This window comes from Meles meles, chromosome 7 (genome assembly GCF_922984935.1).
Source record: "Meles meles chromosome 7, mMelMel3.1 paternal haplotype, whole genome shotgun sequence".
Lineage (NCBI taxonomy): Eukaryota > Metazoa > Chordata > Mammalia > Carnivora > Mustelidae > Meles > Meles meles.
Window position 1 is genome coordinate 102,039,328 of NC_060072.1, and position 27,030 is coordinate 102,066,357.

Sequence of the window (27,030 nt, forward strand, 5' to 3'; positions counted from 1 at the left end):
GAAGTGAAGTTGCTTTTTCAATCAGACCCTCAGGGTCTGAAACACTTCCCCCAAAAAGCAGAAGGAAAAGCGAGAGGCACTGAAGTGCCCACGGCCAGGACCAGTCCAGCAGGCAGCTGGCAGAGGATGGCTGAGGGAGGCAGACTCCTGACCGGGCAAGGGAAACGGGTCTTCCTCAGGCTTCAGGCTCGCCAGCAAGCTTGCCCAGGAGTGACCTTGGGAGATGAGCTGTCCCTACACACAGCAGCTAAGGCCTCTGAAGATCTGAAAAGTGGGGTGAAGCCCATTCGCCAGTCACCTCTGAGGCGAGCAGCAGTGGGGCCAGAAGCCACATGTGGCCACGCCGTTCCACTCACGTGCCCTATCTGTACTCAGCTGTCATTTTCTTTTTTAAATCCCTTGCCACTGGGATGTTAACAGACAGCTTCTTGCATGTCCTCCCCACCCCCCAGCGAGACCCATACCCTTACATTATCTAGGTAGCAGGGGCCATCAGCAGGACTGTCTGGGATGATGGCAATGCTCGTTACCTGCACTCCCCCATTCACCAGCCACCAGCCACATCTGGCTACAGAGCGATTGAGATGTGGCTAGTGTGACTTGGGAAAATTTTTTAAATTTTATTTAATTTTCAGTAATATAAATTTAAATGGCCACAGGTGGCTAGCGGCTGCCGTGCTGGAGAGCACTCAGAATAGAAAAAGTATTTCCTTTGCCTTAGTAAAAGTAGTGAGTACTTAGGAGAAAATGGTGGTTGACCCCCGCTCTGCTCCCAGTAGGAAAATCTCTGATTTGCTCACAATTTTAAAGGAAATACATGAGGGGAAAATGACCCTGATGTGTCATCAAGTTAGAATCATAAAGAGTTAAGGCTGCAAGAGATTAGAATGAAAGGTTACCATCACTGGAATCTTTCGAATGGAATTTGTCTTTTCGAGAAGCTCTGAAAAGCAGAGCAAAGCCCATCCCCCACCAGACACAGAGGGTGGCAGCAAGGGGCCAAGGAAGCATTTTACAAATGAGAGACTAGGTGCCCAGGGTTTGCCTAAGGCTCGGAAATCTTGGCAGAGCAAGGGCCAGCACCCATGGAGCCCATCTCCCGAAGCCCTCAACTCTGTACTAACTAAGACAGGCCATCTCTGGGTACGGGTCCAGGCTGTCCTCTGAAATAAGACCATCATAAATGTTAGAAAGGCTTTGCTTATGGAAAGAATTCTGGTGTACTTTACTCATAAGCAGAACCATCTGGAAGCAATCTTGCATTCACACGATGGACTTCTCTTCCTCTTTGGCCCTCGCTCTCTCTACAAATCCCATCAGGCGAGGAACAGCTGCTGGAGAACCTGGCTGGACGCCATGGGTGTAGCCAGAGCCACCCCCCCCCCCCCCGAATGTCCTTCTGGGCCCCGGGCTCACCCGCCACCCTCCCTCCATGGGCCTGGACACAGCACACGACAAACACTGAACCCACATGAGAAAGCTAAATCACCAGCAGGCCCCAGAGCCGGGACCTGGTGCCACAAAGGCAGCTGTGAGAAACTGCTGTTTCAACTCAGTGACAGAGATGCTTGCCAGCAAATTACAGCCCAAGATGGCTCAGAGGGCTGCAGGTCGGGACAGAGCTCACACTGCCAGCTAGCGAGCAGCACGCAACAGCAGCTTGACACAAAGGGCCGGGGAGGAGGGGCGCCGGCTCGCCATGAGGCAAGGCTGGGATTCCAGCACCAGGACGGAGGACACCAGGCACACACCAGGCATGGAAGGTGAGGACTGGGCCACGTCAGGGACTGACCCGGTGCCGGGGGTACTGTGAAGAAAACACCTCTGTAAATCAATCTATTGGGGAATGATCTGAGGTGGGCGAAGGGGAGGTGGGAGAGCCACGGAAGACACCGGTTTCATTATGAAGGTGCCGGTGACAATAGCCTTTTGTCGTCTCCACATTCTGGCCTGCCAAGTTGCTCCACGGTCTCTGAGAAAGCATGAGGGTGGGAGAGAAAAGCTCCCCGTCAGGAGGAAACACACTCATCCTTGATGATGAGACAAGGCCCCCCCACCCTGAGCTGACAGCCTCTCCCTCACCTTCCTTTCTGCTGCAGATGTGCCACAGACAGCTACCACGACGCCCAGAAGGAGAGCAGGCCATTGTCCTCAGCACCAGGGAGACCTGGTTCTCGGGGGCTCTTGCCCAACAAGACCACCCCCAAATCACACACAGACTCTTAGGGACAAGCATGAAGCCTCAAGGTTTAATGTGTCCGGCAATACAGGAGGTCAGACCAGGAACCCGAAAAGTTAGTGCCTCAGCAGCTCCTGAAATGCTTCATTCATCCCCCCCTTCTTTAAAGGACTTTCGGGGAGACACTAATCCTGGTGGATAGGGGTCCCCCTGCTTAACTTCAGGTCACCCCTCCAAACGGAGTAATTAGGTCTAATCTTACCCTGAAGAAAAACGGACTGTTGCCTTGTATCAGAAAGAGCTCTAGGAGTCACGGACCTGGGATCTAGTCCTTGCTCGGACACTTTTGCACTGGTAGAAGCTGAGCAAACCACCTAATCCCTCAGAGTCTCCACCTGCTCAGCTGCAAAATGGGAACAGCCATGGGCAGTCCGGCGCAAGACACGGTGTGCTCCCCCAAGTAACACTGCTGGGGTTCACATCCCAGCTCCTCCCATCCTCCTAGTGACGCAGCCCTGAAACTTAGCCCCTCAGCCTCAGTTTCCGCATCTGTGAAACGTATCTGGTTCACTGTTAACGGATGAGGGATCACCTAAAGCTCCCGTTGCGGTGTCTGGCCCTTAGCCCCTCCCATAACTGTCAGGTAGGCTCACTTCTATCTTGATTCGTGGGGGGCTCATGGGGGAGACAAACATGACCACCACAACTAGGAATTTACTACCAGGATTAAAGGGCTTTGAATTACGTGAACCCTTAATTTGTAGAAGGGCTTCAGAAAAACAAGTTCACGGGCCAAGGCTAATTCTGAAGCCCAAAAACATAGAGGGACATGGCAAGGACCTGTGTCCTCCAGCGTGACACACACCAAACACTCACCTGACCACCTTCAACCAATACCAACCACTTGGTAGTAATTTAAGGCGTTTGTGGGGAAAGAGCCACAGACCTTCATCTCCCTTTCTATAGAATTCAGTTGCCAGCTTTCTTTTTCTATAGACAACTCAGAAATGCAGCGAAATGTGAGCCCATTTTTTTTTCTAAAGTCTACAAGATAACTGCTCGATCTGAGGTTTCTCATGAGAGGTTCAAACAATTAAAAAAGGAATTCATTAAGGTGGAGGGAGGGAGTTTACAAGGGCAATGGTCTAACTTGGTTCTAAACTTCCCCACTTATTTCAAGCTCTCCTTTTTCTTAAGTGTCCATATCAGGTCAAAAGAACAGGTAGGAAATGCACAAAGATATACATCAATCTCCGCTCAGAGCCGGAGCTGGCACCCACAGCCGCGTGGGGAACCATGCTTCAACAAGCCGGCGAACCATGTCGACTGAAGCCATTCTCAGGCTTGGCTCTTCAGTTACTTGGTACCTTCTGTGGAGTTCCATACATTAAATACAGCTTATTTATGGACTGCTTATTTTCCTTAGGATCATGCTAACACAGTGTGTGGGTGTGAGAGAGAGAGAGAGAGACAAAGGGTGTAAGAGACTGAGTGTGCATGTATAAAGTTGGATGTAATCTAGTCCCTGAATTTATCTACATTTTAAGAATTATAAAATAGGGGTAATCTTTAGCCATTTGTCTACCAAGTGTGTTGTGACTGCATAAATCTAATTGGCCTCTGGCATAGAAAGAACTCACAGACAGCCTTGCCTCAAGCTTAACCCATCCCAGATGAAAGTCAGCTCCTTATTCCCACCCTTCCCAGCGGCCATCCACAACAGCCTCACCCCCTCAACTGCCGTCAATCACACCCTTTCCTTCCTTTCCTCCAATTAATAATCCCTGGCCATTCACTGGGTGTCGGGCACCAGGGGAGGCTACCCACTCCTCCTGGGGCCTTACAGGCTAGTTCAAGAGACCTATTTGAACAGGTAATTGGAATTAATGACTTACTGCTAAAATTATCTCTGGACTAAATCATCTAGGTTCTTGTTTGTTTCCCTCTTTCTCCGTTTTCTGCTTCCATCCCTCTCTTCCGCCCCAGAGACTGCAGTCTTTCCCTCTTTCCTTCCTTTTTCTCTCTTGATTTATCTAATTAGGGGCACCTGGGTTGCTGAGTAGGTTAAGCCCCTGCCTTGGGTTCAGGTCATGATCTCATGAGAGTGTGAGCACGCCTGAGTGGGGGGAGGGGCAGAGGAAGAGAAGCAGAATCCCAGCTGAGCAGGGAGCCTCATGTGAGGCTCCATCCCAGGACCCTGAGATCACGATCAGAGCTGAAATCAAGAGTCAGATGCTTAACTGACTGAGCCACCCAGGTGCCCCTTCACGTACATATTTCTATGCTGGTTTTCTTCTGGCTACCTAAGTCTGCTTTCATCATTCTCCTCCAAACTCCTTAGGACTGCCTAACTAGAACATTGCTTTCATCATTCATTCTCCTCAGAAACACACCAGCACAACCCGCAGCCTCCCACAGTAAATGTATTTCTCTGAATGGCTTCCCTTATCCTCGGCGATGTTCCCTTGATACCGACTCAGTCTGATTTCCCACAGATGCTCTCTTTTTGGCCATCTTTCTCACTGTCTTGCAGATCCACTTTTTTTGTTTATGTGTTTGCAATCATGGGGATTCCTAAACTAGGACATCTTTCCTTCCATCATTCTAAACTCCGCAAACCCTAGACCAAACCCCACCATACTTTTCCAACTAGAGTACCCCTCACCTTAAATTTTTCTGTGACAAGTGCTGATTTTGCTGATTCAAAACAAATGAACTTACAAAGACAACCCAGCCGGGTAAGGATAATGATTCTGGGACACCAAAACTCCAGACCCTCAGAGCTGCAAATAGGATGAACCCTTTCTGCAACATCCATTCATGTTTTAGAACGGGGGTAAAGATTTTATGCTTTGTAGGTCATACAGTCTCTGTTCCAACTACTCAACCACCTTGTTGTAGAGTGAGGGCAGCCAAAGATCAAATGTATACAAATGAATATGGTGGGACTAAAAACAATTACGTACAGAAAGGGGCCGTGGATGGAATTTGGCTTTGGGGCCATAGTTTGCTGACCCTGCACTAGAAGAAGACTGGATAGTGGTGAAAATCTTCTTTTAGATGGGAAAGGACAACTGGAAGTGCCTCAGATCAGCCCCTTATCTTCCCTAGGTGTGCACTCCCAGCCTAGGAGTACATTCCCAGCCCAGAAGTCTCCACCACCAGAATTTGGGCTGTGACCATCTGTTAGGACTATTTTGGTCAATGAAGAAGAGGAAATGGAAACTACTTTTGTGCCGAGGCTGGAGATATGCCAAGGGAAGAGTCCACTGTCTCAACCTCTTGCTCTCCTCCAGACCGGAAGGAGGATCAGGGCTCACTACCTTGGGGCTAACAGCAAACCTTCACCCACACTTCCACATCCCAGGCCCTGCACACTCTCATTTAGTCCTTCCAGCAGCCATATGATGCAGATGTACTTTACACCATATCTATTTTTCATACGGAAGAAGCAGAGGCGGTCTGAGTCCGTGTTAGCCACTGACCCACTCCAGAGATGGACATGGTGTTTCCATAGGTGTGCTGTGGCAGGAAGACAACCCTCGGCCAAGACTCTTATCTCGCTGTGAATGTGAAGAAATAATGCAGATGGGTCATTACCTCCGGTCCTGACAACAACCCCTTAAGAGCAAATACTTTCCACTTTATTCTTGGAAAATTAGGCTCCCAGGGGTTAAGCAGTTTATCCAACGTTGCCTATTTAGAAAGATCAGAGTTAGGATTCACATCCATGCTAGTCTGGCTCAATAGGCTCTTAGCCCATTTCTTGGAGCCGCTGACCTAAAAACCAACTTAAATGAGTTTTAAAAGCCTCAAAAATGCTTGCTCATCTGAAGCGAGGAATTATGTCAGCTTCGTGGGGTCTTGTGTCCCCAGGGAGGGCCTCGGAGCAGCACTGAGGCAAACCAGCCCCGTGATCTGAGGACTGGCGTCCAGGCACCAACAGCAGAAGTGGACACAGCCCCTATTCCTTCACCACCAGCCAGGTCTCTGGCTGCACTACCTGCTCCAAACTGTGTAAATGGCTTTTGACAGTGGTGATGCATCCCTCACACATACCGTGGCGGTGCCGAGGCAGAGGGAGGCGTGTTCTTACCAGCCTGTCATATTAAAGTCCCTGTAGAGCATCTTCTTTCCAAGCTCCTTTCTCTGTACTCTCCTTGGAAACTCCAAATGTGTGAACTCATTTCCCAGCAAGTGAGGCTGCATGAATGCCTAATAGCGAAAGAAAGGGGAAAAAAAACCACACACACACATATTTAGAAGAAAAAACAAGATTCGAAAATGATTTTACAAATCAAGACAGTCCATATTTCAAAAACAAAAAAACTGTTCTCTTGTTTTAAAGGAAAGAATTAGATTTACAAAGCTACAGTTATCAGCAAATAAAAATCAACAAATGTAGTTATAAAGGGATGTAACTATTTCACTACATGTGACAAATTAATTGTAATCAGGGACATGGATCACTAAAGTCAAAAGGAAAAGAAACTGAGTTTCTCCAAAAGTTCACTTTTTAATTCAAATCCAAGATTGTTTCACTTTCCTGAGTTTCATGTTGACGCAGCAAGAAAGCTCACCCTGACTCTCCTCCTTGGCTCTCTCTGCTCTCCTACTCACACTCTTGGCGATCATGGCCTTGCCTTTGAAACCTGCAAGTGAATCTCCACGTAACACAATAGCCCAAGAGAGCAGGTTGGGGCTGGATACACCAGACGGGAACTTTCTGTTGGACTCCTTCCATTTTGCTCTGCAGTAATTTGATCATGTAATTGGAAGACTATTGCAGAGCAGATGGCTTCTTCCCCTCCCCCAAATCTCTGTTCACACTACAAAAGTCTTCAGCAAACAGCCACTTAGGGAATTGCTTTGAAACAACAAACAGTCTCATTGTCACGTTCGACATTCAAATCCAGCTCTCCGAGAGATGAAATGCTCAAGTATTAACTTTCCAGCTAGAAGGCCACACACCATAAGCAAACTTGCATTGAAGCTTCCCCACACCACGCTATACGCTTGCTTATTAGCAGTGTAGTGGGATGGATCCTTTCTCTCCCTCCCTCTCTTCTCTCTCTCTCTCTCTCTCTCACACACACACACACACAGGCAAGAGTGGGCAGAGCAAATCATGACCTATGGCACTGTAGGCAAGCAAGGGATCCCTGCCACAGGACAGATGGCCATGTCCTCAGTCTACTGACAACAGGCATCTCCCACAGCCTCTTTCGCAAGACCTGACACAGGCAGCTCCTGCTGATTCTCGTTGGCAGTCTGGAGGTTCAGCTGGATGTTGGTCATCCCAGGCTAAGCCTATCAGGAAGCAAAGGCAACAAGCTGAATTGTCACTGGGTTGGCTAGACTGGGCCAGATAATGGAATTCTGAGCAGGCTTGAAGACATGGCAGGACAGTACTGACAAGAGGAAGGGTCTTTACTGTCTGCTGTGGCCCCCAAAGTTCCGGGGTCTGGCAGGAATTCCACACCATCTCTGAGGGGCTCTACCTCAACCTCTGCTGGGGATGACGGTTGGGCTGCTGATGAATATCAAGAACACTTAAACACTGAGTTTGACAGAGAGGTTCCTTGGGAAGGAAGGGAGGGAGGGAGGGAGGGAGGGGGAAACTAATACTTCACAGGGCGTCAGTGGTGTGGGCTTTGGGGGACACAGACTTGGGTCTGAATCCAAGTTCTGCATTTAATAGTTATTATTATTAGTTGGTGATTAAGCTTCTGGAGCCTCAGTTTCTTACTCTCTCCTAAATTAACTCTGTATTTATCTCACATGTTTAATAATTAAATGAATGCACTTACCACAGTCATCTCTGCTCATAAAAAAAGATGACTATGTCCTTCTTATGGTGCCTGAGCCCTATTACATCCTAACTATGACACGTGCTTTGTGAGCGCTCAGGTCACACTGCCAACAGCCTTTCAGGGGGCACTGGCTACAGAACCTGCGGAGCCCAATGTGAAATGAAAATATGGAGCTTCTGTTCAAGATTAAAGATTTCTAGACAGTGAGGGCAGACCACTAAATCGTGTGCAAGGCCCTGTGCAGACGCACGAGTCACACACCCAGGAAGCCAGCTGTCCGGACCAAAGGAACAGAGGCATAAACCATCAACGAACAGCAGCATCTACTATGCACACTTTGTCGTCCCCTAGAACGGCCGGACCCCGTCAGCACGACACTCTTCTTCCCACCCCACCCCCCCAAGTTGTTCGAACACTGACTTAGGGGCTACCAAATACCAGCCACTCGGTACGCCTGTTACTACATCAACAACCCTACAAATCACGTGCCACAGACTCAAGTTACAGATGGGGAATGAAGACCCAGAGAACTTGAGACACATCGCCCAAGGTGACCAGCCAGGGCTGGGTGGTTTTTAACACCACGTCTATAACACGCATTCCAACCCTTCGACCTGCCCACGCATTTACAAAAAACAAAAAGTGGGGAAAAGCCTGTGGCCCTGTTGCTCCTGGACCACGCAAAGTCTGACTCGTCAGTGGACACCTGTGAGGATCCAGTTAACAAAAAATTACAGATTGCACACAGCTTGGCTGTAAGGACACTCCTGAAGTAGCCAGAAGAAATCCTTTAATAATACGAGCGATGAAATAAATGAGAAAAATCCATACAAAGGAATTCTATGGTATCATTTATTTTGACAATACAGAGAATACAGAACGACATGGGAAGAGTAGACGTATTTGCAAAAAGCAGGTTATCAAACAGTGTATGTCAGTGAGAGTGGGTGTGCGTACCCGAGCTTATGTAAGTGGAATCATATGTACACAGATCCATATAAGACACAGACGTACATACAAATGAATGCGTGTATAGCAATACAGGTAAATGCCACACATGTATATTATTAACAAGCAGGTTAGGATCCAAAGGCCTTTTCTAAATACATTTTTTCACAGACTCAAGTGACCAAAAGGGGTCAGTGTGCAGCATTCCAGGTACTTGGCCCCCTTACCAGGAGGCTGAGTGGCCGTTTGCTGGTGCTGGAACCGGGTACTCTCACACCCTTTCTGCTGGTACACGTTGGCCTGGGCAGTGGTAAGGGAAGACCTGCTGAGGCAGACGCCTGCAAAGCAGCTGGAAGTCCTGAGCAGCCCACTCTCTGCATGGGCCACCTCACCTCTCCCTTTTAGGATGAGCCGGCTCAGAGGGGCCTTAAATCTCGGGTTCCTGTGACATCTGGCACTCCTTCACATGCAGAGGCTTTCAGGGTTTCAAACTGCTTGCTGCCTCCCATTCTAACAACAGGCTACTCTGTTTATCCAATTCTAAGATGCCCTTTATTAGAGGGGCTATTACTTTCTTACCCCTAAGAAAGGGAGAGAAACCGCCAATTACACTACATACAGTACTTCCTTGCCACTTCGAATTTTTATTTTATTCTTTTTGAAAAGGCTCCTTTGGATTTAGATAAATTTTTATTTATCACCCTGGGGAATATTTAAGAAGAATATATTGGTGAAGTACATCGGCTAAGGTTTTCCAAAAACGTTTTCACATTTAGGATCCAACTACTCATCAGTTTTCTTTTCTTTTTTTTTTTAAGATTTTTATTTATTTGACAGACAGAGAGAGATCACAAGTAGGTAGAGAGGCAGGCAGAGGGAGAGAGGGGAAGCAGGCTTCCTGCTGAGCAGGGAGCCCGATGTGGGGCTCGATCCCAGGACCCTGGGATCATGACCTGAGCTAAAGGCAGAGGCTTTAACCCACTGAGCCACCCAGGCACCCCCTCATCAGTTTTCAACGCTGAGTCACTAACGTTCATGATTTTCCACACACCACTGGCCTGTGTTTCCTCGGAGCACTGGCGAAGCAACATTTCTTAAATAATCCACCAAAGAACCAAAAGCCTCAGAACCAGGGGTGCAAAGTTCTTAAGTCGGCTCGGCAATTATCTTGAGCCAGCTTACTTCTAACTCCCACGTCGGGAATGTGGCTTGACAAGTTAGATTCACACCTCCAAGCCCCTCTGCACAACCAGGTGAATCCAAGGAGGCTCACGAGGGCTTCCTTTCTGTCTGCAGGGTTTTCTTCTAAGCTGCTGGACACCCACACTGCAAGTCTGGGGCTGCGCTCTGTTGTCTGCACGCGCCGGGAAGAGGACATCCTCGCAGCGCCTGCCACTTGGCGGATGACACCCATCGGTTGTAAAATATCCCAATTTCAGAGAGGTCAAAAGGCAAAAAAAAAAAAAAAAGTGCCTTGGCTCTGAAATAATACTGTAATATTCCTCCTTCACCAATCCTGAGATTTCTCTACCTTCTTCTCTAATGGCCACAGGACATTTCGCGTAATGCAGGACGTATTTTCTGTCACAGTTACGCCCACCATAGAATTCACCTGTATTCCGTGTGTACCTAGGACATGTATTTACTATTTTTAAAATTCACCATCCATATCCTAATCGTGGGCTCCCTTCTTACCAGCAATTTCAGTACTCACTATGGTTGGTATTTGTCAGACCCGACGGGAGTTACAGGTGTTAAGGAAAAAAACAACTCAAGAAGTAAGTACAGTAGAGCAAATAGGTGGTTGATTCATGAGAAATGAGATGCTATAGTACAATGGGGCACATACCTGTAGGTTTTCAGAGGAAAACATACATCTGCGCCTTTGGATGTATCTTTTTCTGCGGTGCTCATGGGAGTTTTTGTACTTCGTCTTAGGTGGGCTGTTATGTCGAAATACCACAAACTGGGTGTTTGAACACTCTGTCTCCCAGCTCTGGAGGCTGGGAAGTCTAAGATCAAGGTACCAGCAGATTCGCTGCGAGGCTGGCAGACCCACCTCACTGTGCCTCCTGCCAGCTTTCCTCTGTCTCTCTCGGGAGAGACACCGAGATCCCTAGAGTCTCTTCTCAGGACTTTTATCCTATCTGATGAAGGTCCTACTCTTGCAATCTCATTTCATCTCAATTCCGTCTGTAAAGGTCCTATCTCCAAATTTAGCACTCCGGGGGATACGGCTTCAACATAAATTTTTGGGGGACAGCAGCTTAAACAGTCCTTCACATGGTCCTCTATGAACACATCTGGTAAGTACATAATTTCAATCATCTAAATGTAAAATGTTATCTGACAGCTTTCTTTTTAACTTACCTGTATTAAACATGATTATTAAAGAAAACCCTAAAAATCATTATTTTTTATTTTCACTTATTTTTAATAAAGTTTTTGTTTTAATCCCAGTATTGTTAACTTACAGTGTTAATTAGTTTCAGGTGCACGATACAATGATCCAAAAGTTCCACACATTACCAAGGACTCATGATAAGTGCACTTTTTTTTTAAGATTTTATTTATTTGACAGAGATCACAGGTAGGCAGGGAGGCAGGCAGAGAGAGAGGAAGGGAAGCAGGTTCCCCGCTGAGCAGAGAGCCCAATGTGGGGCTTGATCCCAGGACCCTGAGATCATGACCTGAGCCGAAGGCAGAGGCTTTAACCCACTGAGCCACCCAGGTGCCCTGAGAAGTGCACTTCTTAACCCTCTACCCACTTCCCCTCTGGTAACAATCAGTTTATTCTCTCTAGTGAGGTGTCTGTTTCTTAGTTTGTTTCTCTTTTTCCTTTGCTCATTTGTTTAAATTCTTAGCATAATACTTTCTAAGTATTCATCCATGTCACTGAAAATGGCAAGATTTCATTCTTTTTTTATGGCTCAATAATATTCATTTGTGTATGTGTATCACATTTTCTTTATCCATTTATCTATTGATGGACACTTGGGCTGCTTCCATAACTTGGCTGTTATAAATAATGCTGCTACAAATAGAGGCACATGTATTCCTCTAAATTAGTGTTCTTGGGGGCGCCTGGGTGGCTCAGTGGATTAAAGCCTCTGCTTTCAGCTCAGGTCATGATCCCAGGGTTCTGGGATCGAGCCCTGCATCGGGCTCTCTGCTCTGCGGACAGCCTGCTTCCTCCTCTCTCTCTCTGTCTGCCTCTCTGCCTACTTGTGATCTCTGTCTGTCAAATAAATGGATAAAATCTTAAAAATAAATAAATAAATAAATAAATTAGTGTTCTTGTATCCTTTGGATAAATACCCAGTAGTGAAATTACTGAATCATAGGGTATTTCTCTTTTTAACTATTTGAGGAACCTCCATATTATTTTCCATAGTAGCTACCCAGTACTATTTTCCATAGTAGCTTCCACCAACAGTGGAAGAGGGTTGTTTTTACTCTACATCCTCACCAACACTTGTTGTTCCTTGTGTTGTTGATTTTAGCCATTCTGACAGGTGTAGGATGACATCTCATTGTAGTTTTGACTTGCACTTCCCTGATGATGAGTGATATTGAGCATCTTTTCATTTGTCTGTTGGTGATCTGTACGTCTTCTTTGGAGAAAATGTATATTTACGTCTTCTGCCTACTTTAAAATTAGATTATTTGTTTTTTGGGTGCTGAGTTGTGGAAGTTCTTTATATAGTTTGAATACTAATCCTTTATTGGATATGCCATTTGCAAATATCTTCTCCCTTTCTGTACTGTGCCTTTTTATTGACTGTTTCCTTCACTGTGCAGCTTTTTATTTTGATGTAATCCCAATACGAGAACCCAGTTTTTAAAGTAAGTTTTAGAAAATCATTGAGAGGAGCTTCACTGCCCCTTGTTATTCCAATAATTTGAGGGAAAGTTAACGTCACTGGGAATGACCTACCAGGCTCAAATTCAGGGGACGCCAAAGCCCACCGCTTCCCAACAGCCCAGCACAGAGACATTCTATTCTCAGAAGCAGAGTGGACCACAACTAGGGAACTCAAACAACTTCTCAGAGGCTACGCAGCATTCAAGCAACACGACTCGTTAGTGTTACTTGGCTAGAGCTGGCCTGTCCCACCAGAAGCATCATTCATGTCAGCGTTCTGGAATCTTGAGCCTCAAAAGTGATTTTACTTTGAATTCAATATAAGCAACATACCCAAAGTCTAAAGACTGTAAAATGTGGGTGTAAGAACTTTTAGGTTCCTCTCAGCAATAGAGTCCAATGGTATCTTGACTCCAAACTTGTAAGACTTTTGGATGATTTTGGAATGTTTTGCTCGACTGCTCATATCCGGGCAGTTCATAAACAGGTATATAAGACTACTGTCCTTTCCCAAGGTTCATAGGGATGCTGGCCTATGAAAAATGTAGGCCTTAATGGGATAAAAATCCAAGACCGGGGAGCACGAACACATTAAGATCCCTACAAAATAAAAATTCTGGACACTCTCCTAAATGGTCCTTATTTTTCTCACATGCTGGATGTATTTTAGCTCGTTCTCGATAATGACAATATTTGGGCATATGTATGTTAGAACATCTGCACTGTGATGAAAATAATACCAGCTACACTTAAGTATGCTCATTATTTTTAAATCTTAGCTACAGGCCAGGGCCTAGCATAGCCCCTAACACAGTAAAGACTCCAAGTAAGCATTTGCTGGAAGAACAAACACTTTACACAATTACACTTGGTAATTAAACTTTGTAAAATAATACAGTATAGCTTTCAATTTTTTGAAAAATTAAAACTCAGGTCCATGGCACATAAAAACAATCCTGGACACATATTACCGTATTCTGGACTTAGCTAACTTTTTACAATTTGATAGATACCTTCCTACAAAAGCACGTGTGTGTGGGTGCAGTTATACCATTTAAAACCTCATGGTATTTCACATTCCTAAGAATATCCAAACAATGTCATATCTCTTCTCTACTTAATAAGCTTGCTGACTAGATACCCAGAGACGTATTTTATACTAAAATCCAGTTTAATGTGTGCTGGCCTGTTTCATGTTTAAAAAAAAAAAAAAAGGATCACCTTTTGTACCTCCATTTTTATCCTAAACTTTGAGACTCTCCCACAAGGAAGCATAACAGAATGTTCCTAACTGAGGGGTGGGAGTGGAGGTACACTGAAGGTCGTGTGTTGCCACAAATGACCCCTGGAAAGAAAGCTTGGTAACCACTGCCCCTACCAAACCAAAGACAGGCTGCCAGGAGACCTTTAGGGAGTCTGGAGAGTGCAGGTTTGCTAGAAAGAGGGTAGGACCTATCCTTGCCACTTAGTGTCTATACAGCTGATGATAATAAACTTCCAGACATGGTTATGTTTGTCCAGGGACAAGACGGTCAGCTCATCTAGGGAAACGATGCTAGAGTAACCTGCTGTGCCGAGAGGCAGCAGGACACCAGAGATGAGGAAGGAGGATCAGAAGCCTCCTGGCTGCTTTGCTCTCTTGTCCTGGGCAGAAACTAGCTACAAGGGGACGGAAGTAGCACTTACTGTGAACAAATGCAAGCACCGCATCCCAGTGAGAATCTGAGTCACAGAGGGATTCAGGAGGGGACAAGCCTGAAAAAGAGATGCCTTTCCAGAACCTTCTAGGAAGCCTCTCATTAGAGCAAAGTGGATGAGAAACCTGAACCCAGGTCTGTCCCACTCTGGAACACATGGATCTGAGCTCCACCTTCCCAGACTGCTGGAGAGCTTTGCACACCTTGGCAAGGCAGGGTGAACATAGGGAGGAGAAGCGGGACCCAGAACTAGAGAGTGATATGTATGGAATGGTGACAGGAGGAGACAGAGCACCAGGCTTCCTGCAGACACTTCCTGCAGACCCACTGAGGTAGGTCCTGAGGCTACTCAAAATTGCGTGCTGCAAAACACAAAAGGCTTACTCCTTTTAATAAAAGTTCCTTCTGCTGTTTTGTGGTCATCTTGCCAATGAGAAGTGCCAGCTAGCGAGAGGATTACCCCAGGTTTGGTGGTAGCCGGCCGAAGGAATGCATGCGACTGACACATGAACTCCCCCATGTCCCAGGTATCGGGGGTAGGGATTCAAAGAATAAAAAAAAAGAGGTCCCTTTATTCAGAGCTCTCACATGAGTTGGGGAGACTGAAGAAGGCTTATGGGTGGAATGGAGATACCCCCAGGGGCTAAGGGATAAAGAGTGGGGCACTCACTGGATGGGTTAGAAAGAATCTGAAAAGCATCTGAAAAGCTGGTCACCGAAGGTGTCTGGGGCCAGAGTAGCAAGAGGAGAGGTGAGGAAGTGCGAAGCAGCATGGTGAGTGGAGGGGCTTTTGAAACTGCTTTTAGGAAAGAACAGAGACGAGACAGAAGGGTGCCTTTCTTGGGGACCCATCTAGCTGCTTCTCCATGGGCTCCTGCAGATCCCTGAAGAAGGCCCCTCCCACAAAGAGTAATAACCAGTTCAATAAAGTGGAAGTATTTTTTGTAAAAAAAACTTTTCGAGCAGGAATAATATATACACAGTAAAGTTACTATATCGTATGTGTATGGGCCCACGTATTTTCACAAATTGGCCATGGTCATGTAATTGGCATCTAGATCAAGAAACAACATGTTAGCAGCACCTGGGGTCAGGACCCCATCCAACCACTGCTCTCCCGAGCACCATCTCAACCTGTGGGTTGGTTCTGCTTCTTTGTTCACTTACTATGGAATCCTATAAGCTGCCCCCAGTGCTGGGTGTTAAGTCTGTGTGATTCATCCACACTGTTGCATGTAATTAAAACGTGTTCATTCTCAGTACTGCATGGCATTCTAGGCCATGACTCTGGCTGACAAGTGTCTTATGCCATTCTGCTTTCCAGGGACATGTGGATAGTTTCCAGTCTGTTCTACTACACCCCATGCTGCTGTGCACATTCTAGTTTGGTGAACATTTGTGTACCCTCTGGTTAGGTGCCTACCTGGGAGTAGAACGGCTGAGCCAAACCGTTTTTCAAAGTAGTTGTTCCAATTTCCACTCGCATTGGCAAGATACGGAAGGTAAAAACACTCATGTGTTCAATGAGAGGGCAGATTCCATAGCAGGAAATAGTTGGCGAAGTCCTCTTACTAGAAAACTTTTATAGGAGCTAATTTGTTAAACATTCGGACCGCTCAGTATTTGAAAGGATGTTGCCAAAATGAGGATTTTCAGTGTTTAACACAAATCTTAAGACAAAAAAAATCCCCCAAAAAACAAAAAAAACAAAAAACCAGAAGAAACAAAACCAACCCGAGTAATCTCTCCTCTTTCTTGCCCATAGAAAGGGAAAAACCTTGTCAGATTTTATGACGGGAAGACTGGAAGCCTTACATTTCAGGGTGATTTACCATGATGAAAAGTCTAAGGTCACAAATGCAATGAAATTAATAACCATCAGCCAAGCCACTGATGGTCACACTACTGGTCAAATGAGAGGGCTATCCCAGAACCAAGGCTGGCTGCCTGATTTACAGTGCAGAGATAGAATATTTTGGTTTGGGTTAAACAAAAATGAAGGGAAAATGTTAATGGCTGAAATCTAAATATGTATGCGTTGGAGTCTTTCATAAAGAAATCTCTGTCTTAATTTATCCTTAAAAATCCCAAAGTAACAAGAACCCAGCTTATGTATATATGCCATTATGAAACTGAATATTGATAAAATTCTGTCTGGCTACATGGATGTCAAGAAAGATTCACATTTAAATTTCTACATGGGACTGTACTGATCAACCAGAGAAAAGCGTGCCCCTAAAATAACTCTAAAATTGTAAAATTTATAGCTTACGCTAAAGGAGCCACATGGAAACTGGTATGCAAATGGATATATTAAACAAAATTGCCTAGATTTGTCAACTCTGCAACAGTTTAATGTATAGAATAAGGGGTAAAAAGTATTCATTTACATAAAACATATAAAGTTTCCATATTCATATGCTTAATGCTTTTTTCCTCCCAAGTAAAAATCTGGGAAAAGAATTCATTGGAAGACAGAACAACTCATGTCAGCAAAAAGAATGTGCCTGCATATCTTCAATCCCTCTGCATATGCAAATGGAATTTATAAATTTTATAAAAGGCCACAGAAGTAGTCTCGAAGGCAGGACGGCCATACAAAAGTTCTTCATATACAGTTAGACGTGAAACGAAGAGATTTTATTTTGTCTCTGATCTAGGCACTGTTGTAAACACACTATAAATATTAACTCATTAGTCATCATCCCGTCTTGGGAGGAGTCCATAATTACCAGATTTCCCAGATGAAGCAACTGGAGAAGAGAAAACTCTGTATACACAGCTAACGTTTGTCCTGGTAAACCTCCGTGAATGCTGTCTACCTCTTTCAGAGTGTATTTAACTTTAACATTTTTAAAGGATGCACTACATGACCTTGCTTCTTTACACTCAGATCAATGTTTAAGGGACCTATGAACAGATGGCTCTGGTTTTATGTGCCCCACTTTTTCTTCACAATGGTGCAAGGGACAGGGGTTTCAGAGAGTCTAAAGATTCTATGAGTGTAGCAACTGTGGAGAAAGACTGAGCTTTTTTAAAGAATAAAAGTAAGTTAGGGATACATTCTCGTGGTTACTTTGTTTAGCTGTGCGGAATTCATTTTCTTAGGTCTGGTCAGGGTGTTTAGAATACCTCAACACCAAGCCTCTGACTCCTCCTGACCTGGAATAAACAAAACATCCATTTATATTCATCTTCAAAATCAAGGCTCTGGGGGTGCCTGGGTGGCTCAGTCGGTTGGGCATCTGCCTTCGGCTCAGGTCATGATCCTGGGGTCCTGGGACTGAGCCCCGCATCGGGCTCCCTGCTCAGCAGTGAGTCTGCTTCCTTCTGCCCCTTCCCCTGCTTCTGTTCTCTCTCTCTCTCTCTCTCGAATAAATAAATAAAATCTTAAGCAAACAAACAAACAAACAAAGCCAAGTCTCTGGAAGTGGTGAGGTTCACTTACAGGGACTAATGTCTTTCAGAGTCTTCCATGAAGCCAAGCAGCACTCCCAGGCCGCCAGAAAGAAGCTCTGTCTTGAAAACTCGGGGCGGTGCCATTTCTGCGCTCTAAAACTCTCCTGGCTTCTCTGTGCACCTGTGTGATCAGTCAAACCTATAGTACATATGAAAAATGGGGTGTGGGGTGCCTGGGTGGCTCAGTGGGTTAAGCCGCTGCCTTCGGCTCAGGTCATGATCTCGGGGTCCTGGGATCGAGCCCCGCATCGGGCTCTCTGCTCAGCGGGGAGCCTGCTTCCTTCTCTCTCTGCCTGCCTCTCTGCCTACTTGTGATCTCTCTCTCTCTCTCTCTGTCAAATAAATAAACAAAATCTTAAAAAAAAAAGAAAGAAAAAGGCCAGCCGTTTTTTAACTGCTGTATTTCAATTAGAAATTCTGAAACTCACAGGCAGTTTTGCGAGAAAGGTTTAAAGGGGGGAAAAAAGAGACAGGATTGGAGCAGATTTTTCCATGACTCAGTCATCAAGCGAAGCACAGTGAGAAGTTGCCGCCCTATGACTAACGGCCTCCCGGGCTCAACGTGCTCTCGAGACTAAATGGTATGGTGGGGGCTCAGTCACTTTTATACACTAGCACACTTGACCCTCCCCCACATTACAGTATCCTGTTTTAAAAAGCAGGTTAAAGAATATACTTTTGGGAGATCACTCTTGAGCATGAAAAATCCCAAAAGGCCAAGAGGAGCAACACTGTCCACCTTGAAAGCTTTCCAAATCCAACACCAGGGAAACGGCACGCAGACAGAATCGGACTCGGCGGAGAAAGCTGGGGGTAGTTCCAAGGACACCGCAAGAAATCACCTCGGATAATGTTGCACTTGTACGTATCAAATGTGTATTTGAAACCCACTTTCATCTCTTCTGTACATTACCCTTGATGAAAAACAGCTGCAGACTTGATTATCTACAAGGACAGAAGTGCATTATTTGAAGGTTTGATGATACCAGCACATCTTCATGTAATCAAATCAGAGTTTATAAATATGTCTAGGCAGAATGGAGGGGAAGCCATCACTCTCACACCTTGGGGCTCCAGAGGTCCCCCTGAGAGATCCATCTCTGGCTGTCACCTGAAGCAGAGGTGGGGGTGGTTTTCTGCAGGCCGCAACATCAAAGCAGTAAATTCTGCCGAGACACAACCATGACCAGATTGCCTTTCCTCCCGTCTGTGCCCTGACTCCATCCAAACATTCCATTTAGCTTGGTGGACTTCCTTAAATATTTTACTTCAATCATCCTAGAATCATTAAAAAAAAAAAAAAAAAAAAAGGCACCGTGACGGAAGAGCAAGGCTTACTCATGACTGTAGAACAGCAGCTTTCCCTGGCCGCTGGGGCAGAAGTTCACAGCCCCTGCCCCTTCGTCACACACCTGCCACATTCCATGTGAACACGTCAAACCCTCCAGCCTGCCTGATTAATCACCCTGCCCAAGAATCTATGGAACAAAGTTCACATTACGGGAGAGCGGCACGAAGGGTCCTCCCGAGGTCAGGACGAAAGACCAAACAAAACTAACATGCCTACCACATCCATCATCTTGTAATCTGCTTCCAGTTCTGGAATCCCCAAACGTCCAGACTGTGCATACCAAGAACATTCCTCTTCGATGTGGATCAAAATGGCTCACGTACAATGAGCTCTGAATCTTCGCTGCCTCCAAGAAAACCATTAACCTTTTCTACACATCGAACTGCAGACACATGCTCAAGTCAAGTCTCTAGGGACCCAGAAGCTTTAATGATTTTATCATAAATATTTCCTCACACATCATAAAAGGAAAATTTAATTTGACCTAAGAATAGAGTACATTGTTAACTTCCCAGGGATGTACTAACTCGTTTAGATCACGTAAAGGATACTACAATCCCCATTACACTAAAGTGTTTCATAATTAGTTCAAAGGAACTGATCTTCCAAGAAAAAAAATGAACTGGTAGGATTAGATGCACTTAAAATGATTACGATATATACCGTGCTGTATATTACCATGGGATTACTTTTCATTTTGATTTCAGAACCTACAGTGACTATTTCAAGGGAGGTGTCCTTCAGAGACATCGTGTGATCTCATAGCCGTGCCTGGGCTGGGCTGAGAGAAGTTATCACACTACTGTTTTCCTCTCATAACTGATCCTATTTTTATTTTTTTTAAAGATTTTATTTATTTATTTGACAGAGAGAGACAGGGGAGAGGGAACACAAGCTGGGGAGTGGGAGAGGGAGAAGCAGGCTTCACATAGAACAGGGAGCCTGACGCAGGGCTTGACCCCAGGACCCTGGGATTATGACCCGTGCCGAAGAATGAGCCACCCAGGTACCCCTTGATATTATTTTTAACACTTTATACTATAAACCCCCCTAATTCTCTCAAAACTTCACTCAAAAACAAAAACAAAAGATTTGCATCACAGATCATGTGACTGCAGTTACTGGGTTTGTTCAATTTGAAGCATACATTTCTAGACTCCTGACAGAATGGGAAGTTGGACAACCAGGATATTTTATGTTCTGGTCAATCACCGTTCTGTTGTTTGGGGAGAATAGTTATAAACCAAAGAAACGTGTATGATTTAGAAGTAAGGATGAAAAAGAACGGGGATGGCTTTCTTACCTTTTAGAAATTCAGCAATTAGGCTCAGTTCTGTGGGCTAAGAGTGTACACACTGATTGTCTGAGTAACACAAAAATACACATTCATCTTTAGGAACATAAGAAGTGATTCTTAAACTAAAAAATAAGGGAAAGAATCATTGTGGTTTGCAGGCCAGTAGGATTTGAAGTGGCAAGACTGATTCATCAAATGATAATCAAATGAGGACTCTGTGCACAAAAGAATTCTACATGTAGTTTTCACTTAATCTTTAAACCTGTCTTCTAAAGCTTTCTACGTCCGTTACTGGTGATGAAGCTGTGGATCAGGGAAGGGCCTTGTTGAAAGCAGACACAGTCACATGACAAAGCTGAGATCGGAAGAAACACACATCTCATTGTAACCATCAAAAAATGTACCACCAATATTAGGAATCTGATAAATGTCAGCATTCCCATCCCTCCTTAAAAGTTAACATTTTGAACTCTCTGTACCATTCTTGTAACAAGAAGACGTGAAATCATTGCAAAACAAAAAAAAGTCAACCTGCTGTTTCCCATTGGCTTCATCAGGAAAACAGGACAGTTTTCACAAAAGGGCAAGGAGGTGATGAAGACAGTGTAGTTGAGGCATGGCCAGGCAAAGGGCTGTGACAGGTTTCAGGGGAAGGAGGAGGGGAGAGTACTGTGTGGTAATGATCCAGAAGTCAATACAGATATTGGTTCTCTCTTCCCTTTAGTCAACGAATCCCAGTTCAGTATCTCTTCCGTGCGGGGTACAACATGAAGTGACAAAGGCAAGGAGCCTGCCCTCCAGGACTCAGTCGGGAAGGGGAAAGAGGGATGGCAACCAGCAATATAATAGCATGGGGCTTCTGTGGGGTACTTCCAGGATACAAGCACAGGAGACTGACACCCACCCCTAGGAGAGGGAGGGGAAGCTTCCTAGAGGACGTGACATTTATGCTGGGGTCTCAAAGCATGAAGAGCAGTTTCCCTGGTAGTGGACAGGGGAAGGCTATCCAGGAAGGGCATTATGTCCAAAGGCATGCAAGTTGGGGAGATCAAGGTGTGGCCAAGAAATGGAAGGTGGTTCTGAGACACGTGGTGGCGTTGGTAGGGGCAGCAGAGAAATGATGGAGGAGAGGTGGATGGAGACCATGATTCTGGGTCTACCGAGTGTGGCCCACATTCTGTACACTACGAGGAGCCAAAAGGATTTTAGGCAGGGGAGTGACACAGTTCATGATCAGCTCACTGGGGTGGCTTTGTGGAAAATGGACTGGGGAAAGCCAGACAGGTGACAAGGAGGGCAGCTGTTATGAATTCTACTTGGAAGGATCTTGCAGCCTGAAGATCCCTGGTGACCCCCTAGTCTAGCTTCCCACTGTGTAAGTGACAAACCCAGGTCTGGAAAGGTTCAGAGACTTGCACAAAGTTACCCAGCTCGCAAGTCAGCGAGTTGGCACAGGAAGGAGGATATTTTGCGGCTGCCGCAGGGTCCCTTCCCCCACCCAGACTGCCAAAGAGAATGAGCGTTCTGAAGCCTCGGCTTCCCTGGAGTGACTACAAGTTTATTCGTTTCAAAAAAAACAACAGAAAGGTTAGAGAACAGTAGTTGGTAAAAGAGTGAAACAAATGTTTTTATATTGGGTTTGGATTCCCGCTGTCATTATGTACCAGACCAACACAGCTTAGATATTGAGTAAAACAAACTAGACAAGGGAGCTAAGGGAACATGCATGGCCCTTTCTAAACTGGCCAAAGTGATCAAACCCGGACTGTTCACACACGCCGAAATGCAAAGACATGAGCAAAGTCCTTCTTGAGTAGCTGGAATCAATTCTTTCCTAAGAGCAGAGGATCACTACCTTAGCCGTGCTGTCTAAAAAGAAAGCCAGTTGGCAAGAAAAATGATGTAATCCATAGGACTAATCACGCTGTCAGTCTCCAAAGATCGTAACCTCACACGATTGCCACCGTCACTGAACTGAGATTCAAAGCCAAATGCCCTGACCCTGGAATCTGAGGACAGGGGCCTTCTCTTTTCCAGAAAACTCCAATCTTGAGGTGAAGCAAAAACTCTCAAGATCTGAAAAACCAAATAGCCCTCCTATAGCCTACTTGTAATTTCACTTCAAAGAGGGTGGGGTACATGGAGAACTTATTTTCAGGATAGAAACAGGTTTTCTGACACCTGTCTTTCCCAAAGGGCCCCCAGGACTTCATATCTGTGTGTAAAGTGGTGGGGTGTCAGTGGGATCTTGGGGCTGCCCTCCTCCTCAGGACTGAGCCCCCATCTTAAGTGCAAGGGAGGGGAGAAGAACGGTAACTGTGTTATCCAACACCCCATCTCATATCGTACATACCAAACCATTAAAAGAAACAGAGCACATCGCGTCTTCGACTGGTTACAGATGGGAGAAAAATAGCCACAATAATAAATTCACGGAGGTGGAGTGTGTCGTCACACACGGAGCTAGGATGTGTGATCCAGAAGGTGTGTGTGGGGGAGTTAAGACCATATGTCGTTTGACTGCTGTGGGCCTGCTCCCATGTCAATAGCGACACGTTCCTCCGAAACAGCTCCGACACCAACCCCAACGCCGCAGCGCTCCACCAATCCGACACGACTCTTACCAGGTACTGAAGTCGCTGGCGCTCAGTCTCGGGGGTAAATTCTGAAGACATGGGGATGATTTCTCCATTTCTGATGATTATGGCCCTGAAAAGGTAAAAAAAAAAAAAATGTACTGTCAGTAGCCGACCTCCTAAGGACCTCAATTCTGTGCTAAGTGCACAGCTTGGTTCAGAGCACACATGAGCGGCGCCTGTGGGGCTCAGTCAGTTCAGGGTCTGACTCTTGATCTCGGCTCAGGTTGTAACACCGAGCCCCACGTCAGGCTCTGTGGGAGTCAGCTCGAGATTCTCCCGTTCCCCCAACTCACACGCATTTGCACACTCTCTCAACCTCTCAATAAATAAATAAAATCTTTAAAAAAAAGAATACAAGGGGCGCCTGGGTGGCTCAGTGGGTTAAGCCTCTGCCTTTGGCTCAGGTCATGATCTCAGGGTCCTGGGGTCAAGCCCCATGTCGGACTCTCTGCTCAGCAGGGCGCCTGCTGCCCTCTCTTTCTCTCTCTCTGCCCGCCTCTCTGCCTACTTGTGTTCTCTGTCAAATAAATAAAGAAAATCTTAAAAAAAAAAAAAACAACAAAAAAACACACACATGAAATGCCCTAGTGATGCCTTTTCCTCTAACCTGCTTGGCAACATTCAGTGTTACCAACTATGGATCCCTCACCATATTATAGGTATCTTCACTTTAAGAAGATTTACATTTGGGGTGGCTGCCGTTCACTTTTTCTGTTAGCTGGAACCATCTCTTAATGGCCAGGACCAACCATCCTCCTTGGTACATAATAGATGTTCAGTGAACAAATGGATGAAAAAGTAAATGAGGGAAACTGAGGCTTACTGTAAACTAATGTTCTCCAACAGAACTTTCTGTGATAATGGAAATATATTAATCTGTGTAATCTAATATGGCAGCCAACAGCCACATGTGGGTAATGAGCATCTAAATTATGGTTAGTGCAGCTGAGAGAGTGAATTTTTTATATTTACTTAATTTTAATTCATTTATCTTTAAGTTTAAGCAGTCACAATGGCTAGCGCTTAATGTAGTAGACAGTACAGCTTCAGATCCTCATTATTCCACGTGTCCATGGGCCAGGAGCACTGGCTTCACCTGGGATCATATCAGAAATGCAGACTCTCAGGTTCTACCCCAGACTTACTGTATTGGAATCTTCACTATTATATGATCCCCAGGTGATCCAATCTGAGAATGCCTGACTGAAGCTCCTGAGTTCAGGGGTAGTATTCTGGGTCTGGGAAAAAACATTTTCATCTCATCCCGAAGCTTAGGGAAAATCACACACTTCCACAAATATGCCCCAAAGCTACTGCTGACTCAAGCATTTGCGAGAACAGAGCTCCCCAGAGGAGCTACCTAAGGGATAGGCCACAGCATTGCTGACGCTGGAGGAACGTTTCCTAGGCCTCGTCCAGATGGAGCCTCCTGTTCCTGGATCTTCTTGTTCTGAAGTGGTTCCTAGCAGCCATCTTCCCCCTACCAGTCAGTCAAGTGGCTTGCGAACTGCATTCTATAGGAACCCAACAGCTCCCAGGTACCAGGAAGCAGGAATCCCACAAACTTCTCTGCGAAGAGCCCCAAGGAGGGGAAATGCCTGCAACACTGACTCTAGGGTCAGCTGCATTCTTTGTGCCAAGAGTCCCCAGCCACCCCTTCCTCCCTCAACAGAGGTGGTCCCCAACTCAGAAGCAATCCCTATAAATGACTGCAGCTGTCCCAACCTCTCCCCTGCCCTCCCCCCACCCCGCCCACACCACCTATGCCCAGTTGCTGCTGTCATAGAAACTGGGAGGAGGGCAGGTAAGGGAGGGACTGATACCAAACAACACACAGGGCTTTAGAGAATTAGTGGGTCTACAAGAAAACCAGTGGAAGCTATAAGAAAATGGAAAGTTTTAGGGGAACTGACTGGGAAGAAGATGTAATATTCATATGGCTTCTTTTATAATGATGCCAAAAATAGGACAAATCCAATTTCCTTCTTATAAATCCAGAGTCACTTGTAAAATGCAGTCCCCCCACCCAGGCAAGAAAGGTGATATGCACCATTCACAAATCAGTGTGTTCACTCAAATGGATTCTATCCTAATTCATCAGCGAAGGCTAACTCTTGAATAAGGGAGTAGGGGTTTTGACAGAGGATGGAGAGATCTGGAGAGCCTGAAGGAAGGTCTAGGTTAGAGCCTTATCTCAAAGTAGCATGAAGGGCCGTGAGAACCAGGGGGATGAGATCAAAAGTCATTAGGCAATAAATTCCAAGGGCAACCTTCTATTTCAAAGTTTTGCTTACAACTAGTTTTCACTTTTCTTCCCCTTTTCTACATGGTCCCTGAATTTCAGATTCCAGGCTCCAACTAGGACAGGTGGCTATCTGGGAAGGAAGGAAAAGATAATGAGTCGATGGATAAAGGCAGAGAAGACGGAAGACACTGTCAGAGACTGCGGAGAAGGGTGGGGGGGGGAAGGAGCCAACCCTGCGCCATCAGGCCACAGAAGCTCCTCTTGTAGGACCTACAGGTGAGCTCAGCGGCCTTGTTTGCTCTTAGATTCCAAATGCTCGCCCGTCACACAGCAGGAGCCCTGTAACTATTTGTTTGAATATGAGAGCAAATGAGAGAACTCAGGAGACGTGTTTCCCTTGAATTTGAGGCAGGAAGACAGAGGCAGCAGACGCTCCCATGCACAAGTAGAACTGACTTCCAGGCCAAGTGGGGTCTTCACCTAGAAATGCACCTGCTCTGCTATCCTGTCCTCTTCTCTTCCTGACCAGGGTGTGTCCATCCATTACTTCCCATGTAGGCCTTCCCTACATGAGTTATTCCCTCTCTGTACCTACGGCTCTCTGCCCATAGGCCCATAGTTCAAACCTGTGCTCAAAACACTTTTAGCTTACAATCAAACAAAATGTAACAAAAACTGATACTCTCCTAATCCACAACCCACCTTTCAGGGCCTGTTGTCTTTTCTCTCCGACTAAGATACTAACCTACATTTAGGGGTTGTACTTCCCCACCTTCCACTGATCCCTTAGTAAATACATTCTTGGTAACAGAGGTAAATTCATTCTTGGCCCTCTCTCTATCCAACTGCTCTCAAAAGCATCCAACGGCCTCTTTTATTGCTCTATCCACTCGACATGACCTCATTCCTAATTTGCTTGGTAGCACTGGACAGTCTCTTCTCATCTGGCTTCTGGGACACCCCTTCTCCTGGATTCCCTATGTCCCTGAAGGCTCCCTTCTCAGACTTCTCTATACCTCCTCTGATGTTATGGGCTACCATTTTGTCTCTCTCCTCCGCTTCCTGGGTAATCTCATTTCCTAACTCTCTCACCCCCAAGGTTAGGTTTAATCACCTCTCCCACGTGGTCCCTGAGCCTGCTACTTCTAATACAGAGCACATCACGTTTCGTTATTGATGACTTAACATGCAGGCCTGTGAGCACCTAAGGCAAGAACCATGGATGTCTTACTCAACACCGTAGGCTCACTACTGTAACAGGGCCAAGCCACAATAAGCAGGACTGGGTAGCTAATAGCCAGGGTCCAGTGCAAGATAAAAATGCAGGGCCTCTTGATTAAAAATTAATGAGTATTTTAAGATGGTGACAACAGTGAACCAAACCCAATGTGGGCCCCCCCCTAGAGTGAGGCCTGTGTGACCCACAGTCGCACATCCATGAAGCTGGCCTGACTTACTCCCTTAAAATTTACTGAACGAGTAAAAGGCTTCGACAACCACATACTCCAAGGACTCCCAACTATCCTTTCCAGCACCT

General features: G+C 45.7%; 1 protein-coding gene across 1 annotated transcript in view; it reads right to left on the minus strand.

Annotated features, from left to right (window-relative positions):
- The window catches only part of PPM1H (protein phosphatase, Mg2+/Mn2+ dependent 1H), a 258,148-nt gene that overhangs the window by 61,024 nt on the left and 170,094 nt on the right, over positions 1–27,030 (minus strand). Inside the window, exons 5-6 of the mRNA XM_046011468.1 lie at positions 23,234–23,318; positions 6,276–6,394 (exon numbers count right to left, since the gene is read on the minus strand). Coding sequence (XP_045867424.1) covers positions 6,276–6,394; positions 23,234–23,318 — 204 coding nt within the window. The remainder of the gene's footprint in view (positions 1–6,275; positions 6,395–23,233; positions 23,319–27,030) is intronic.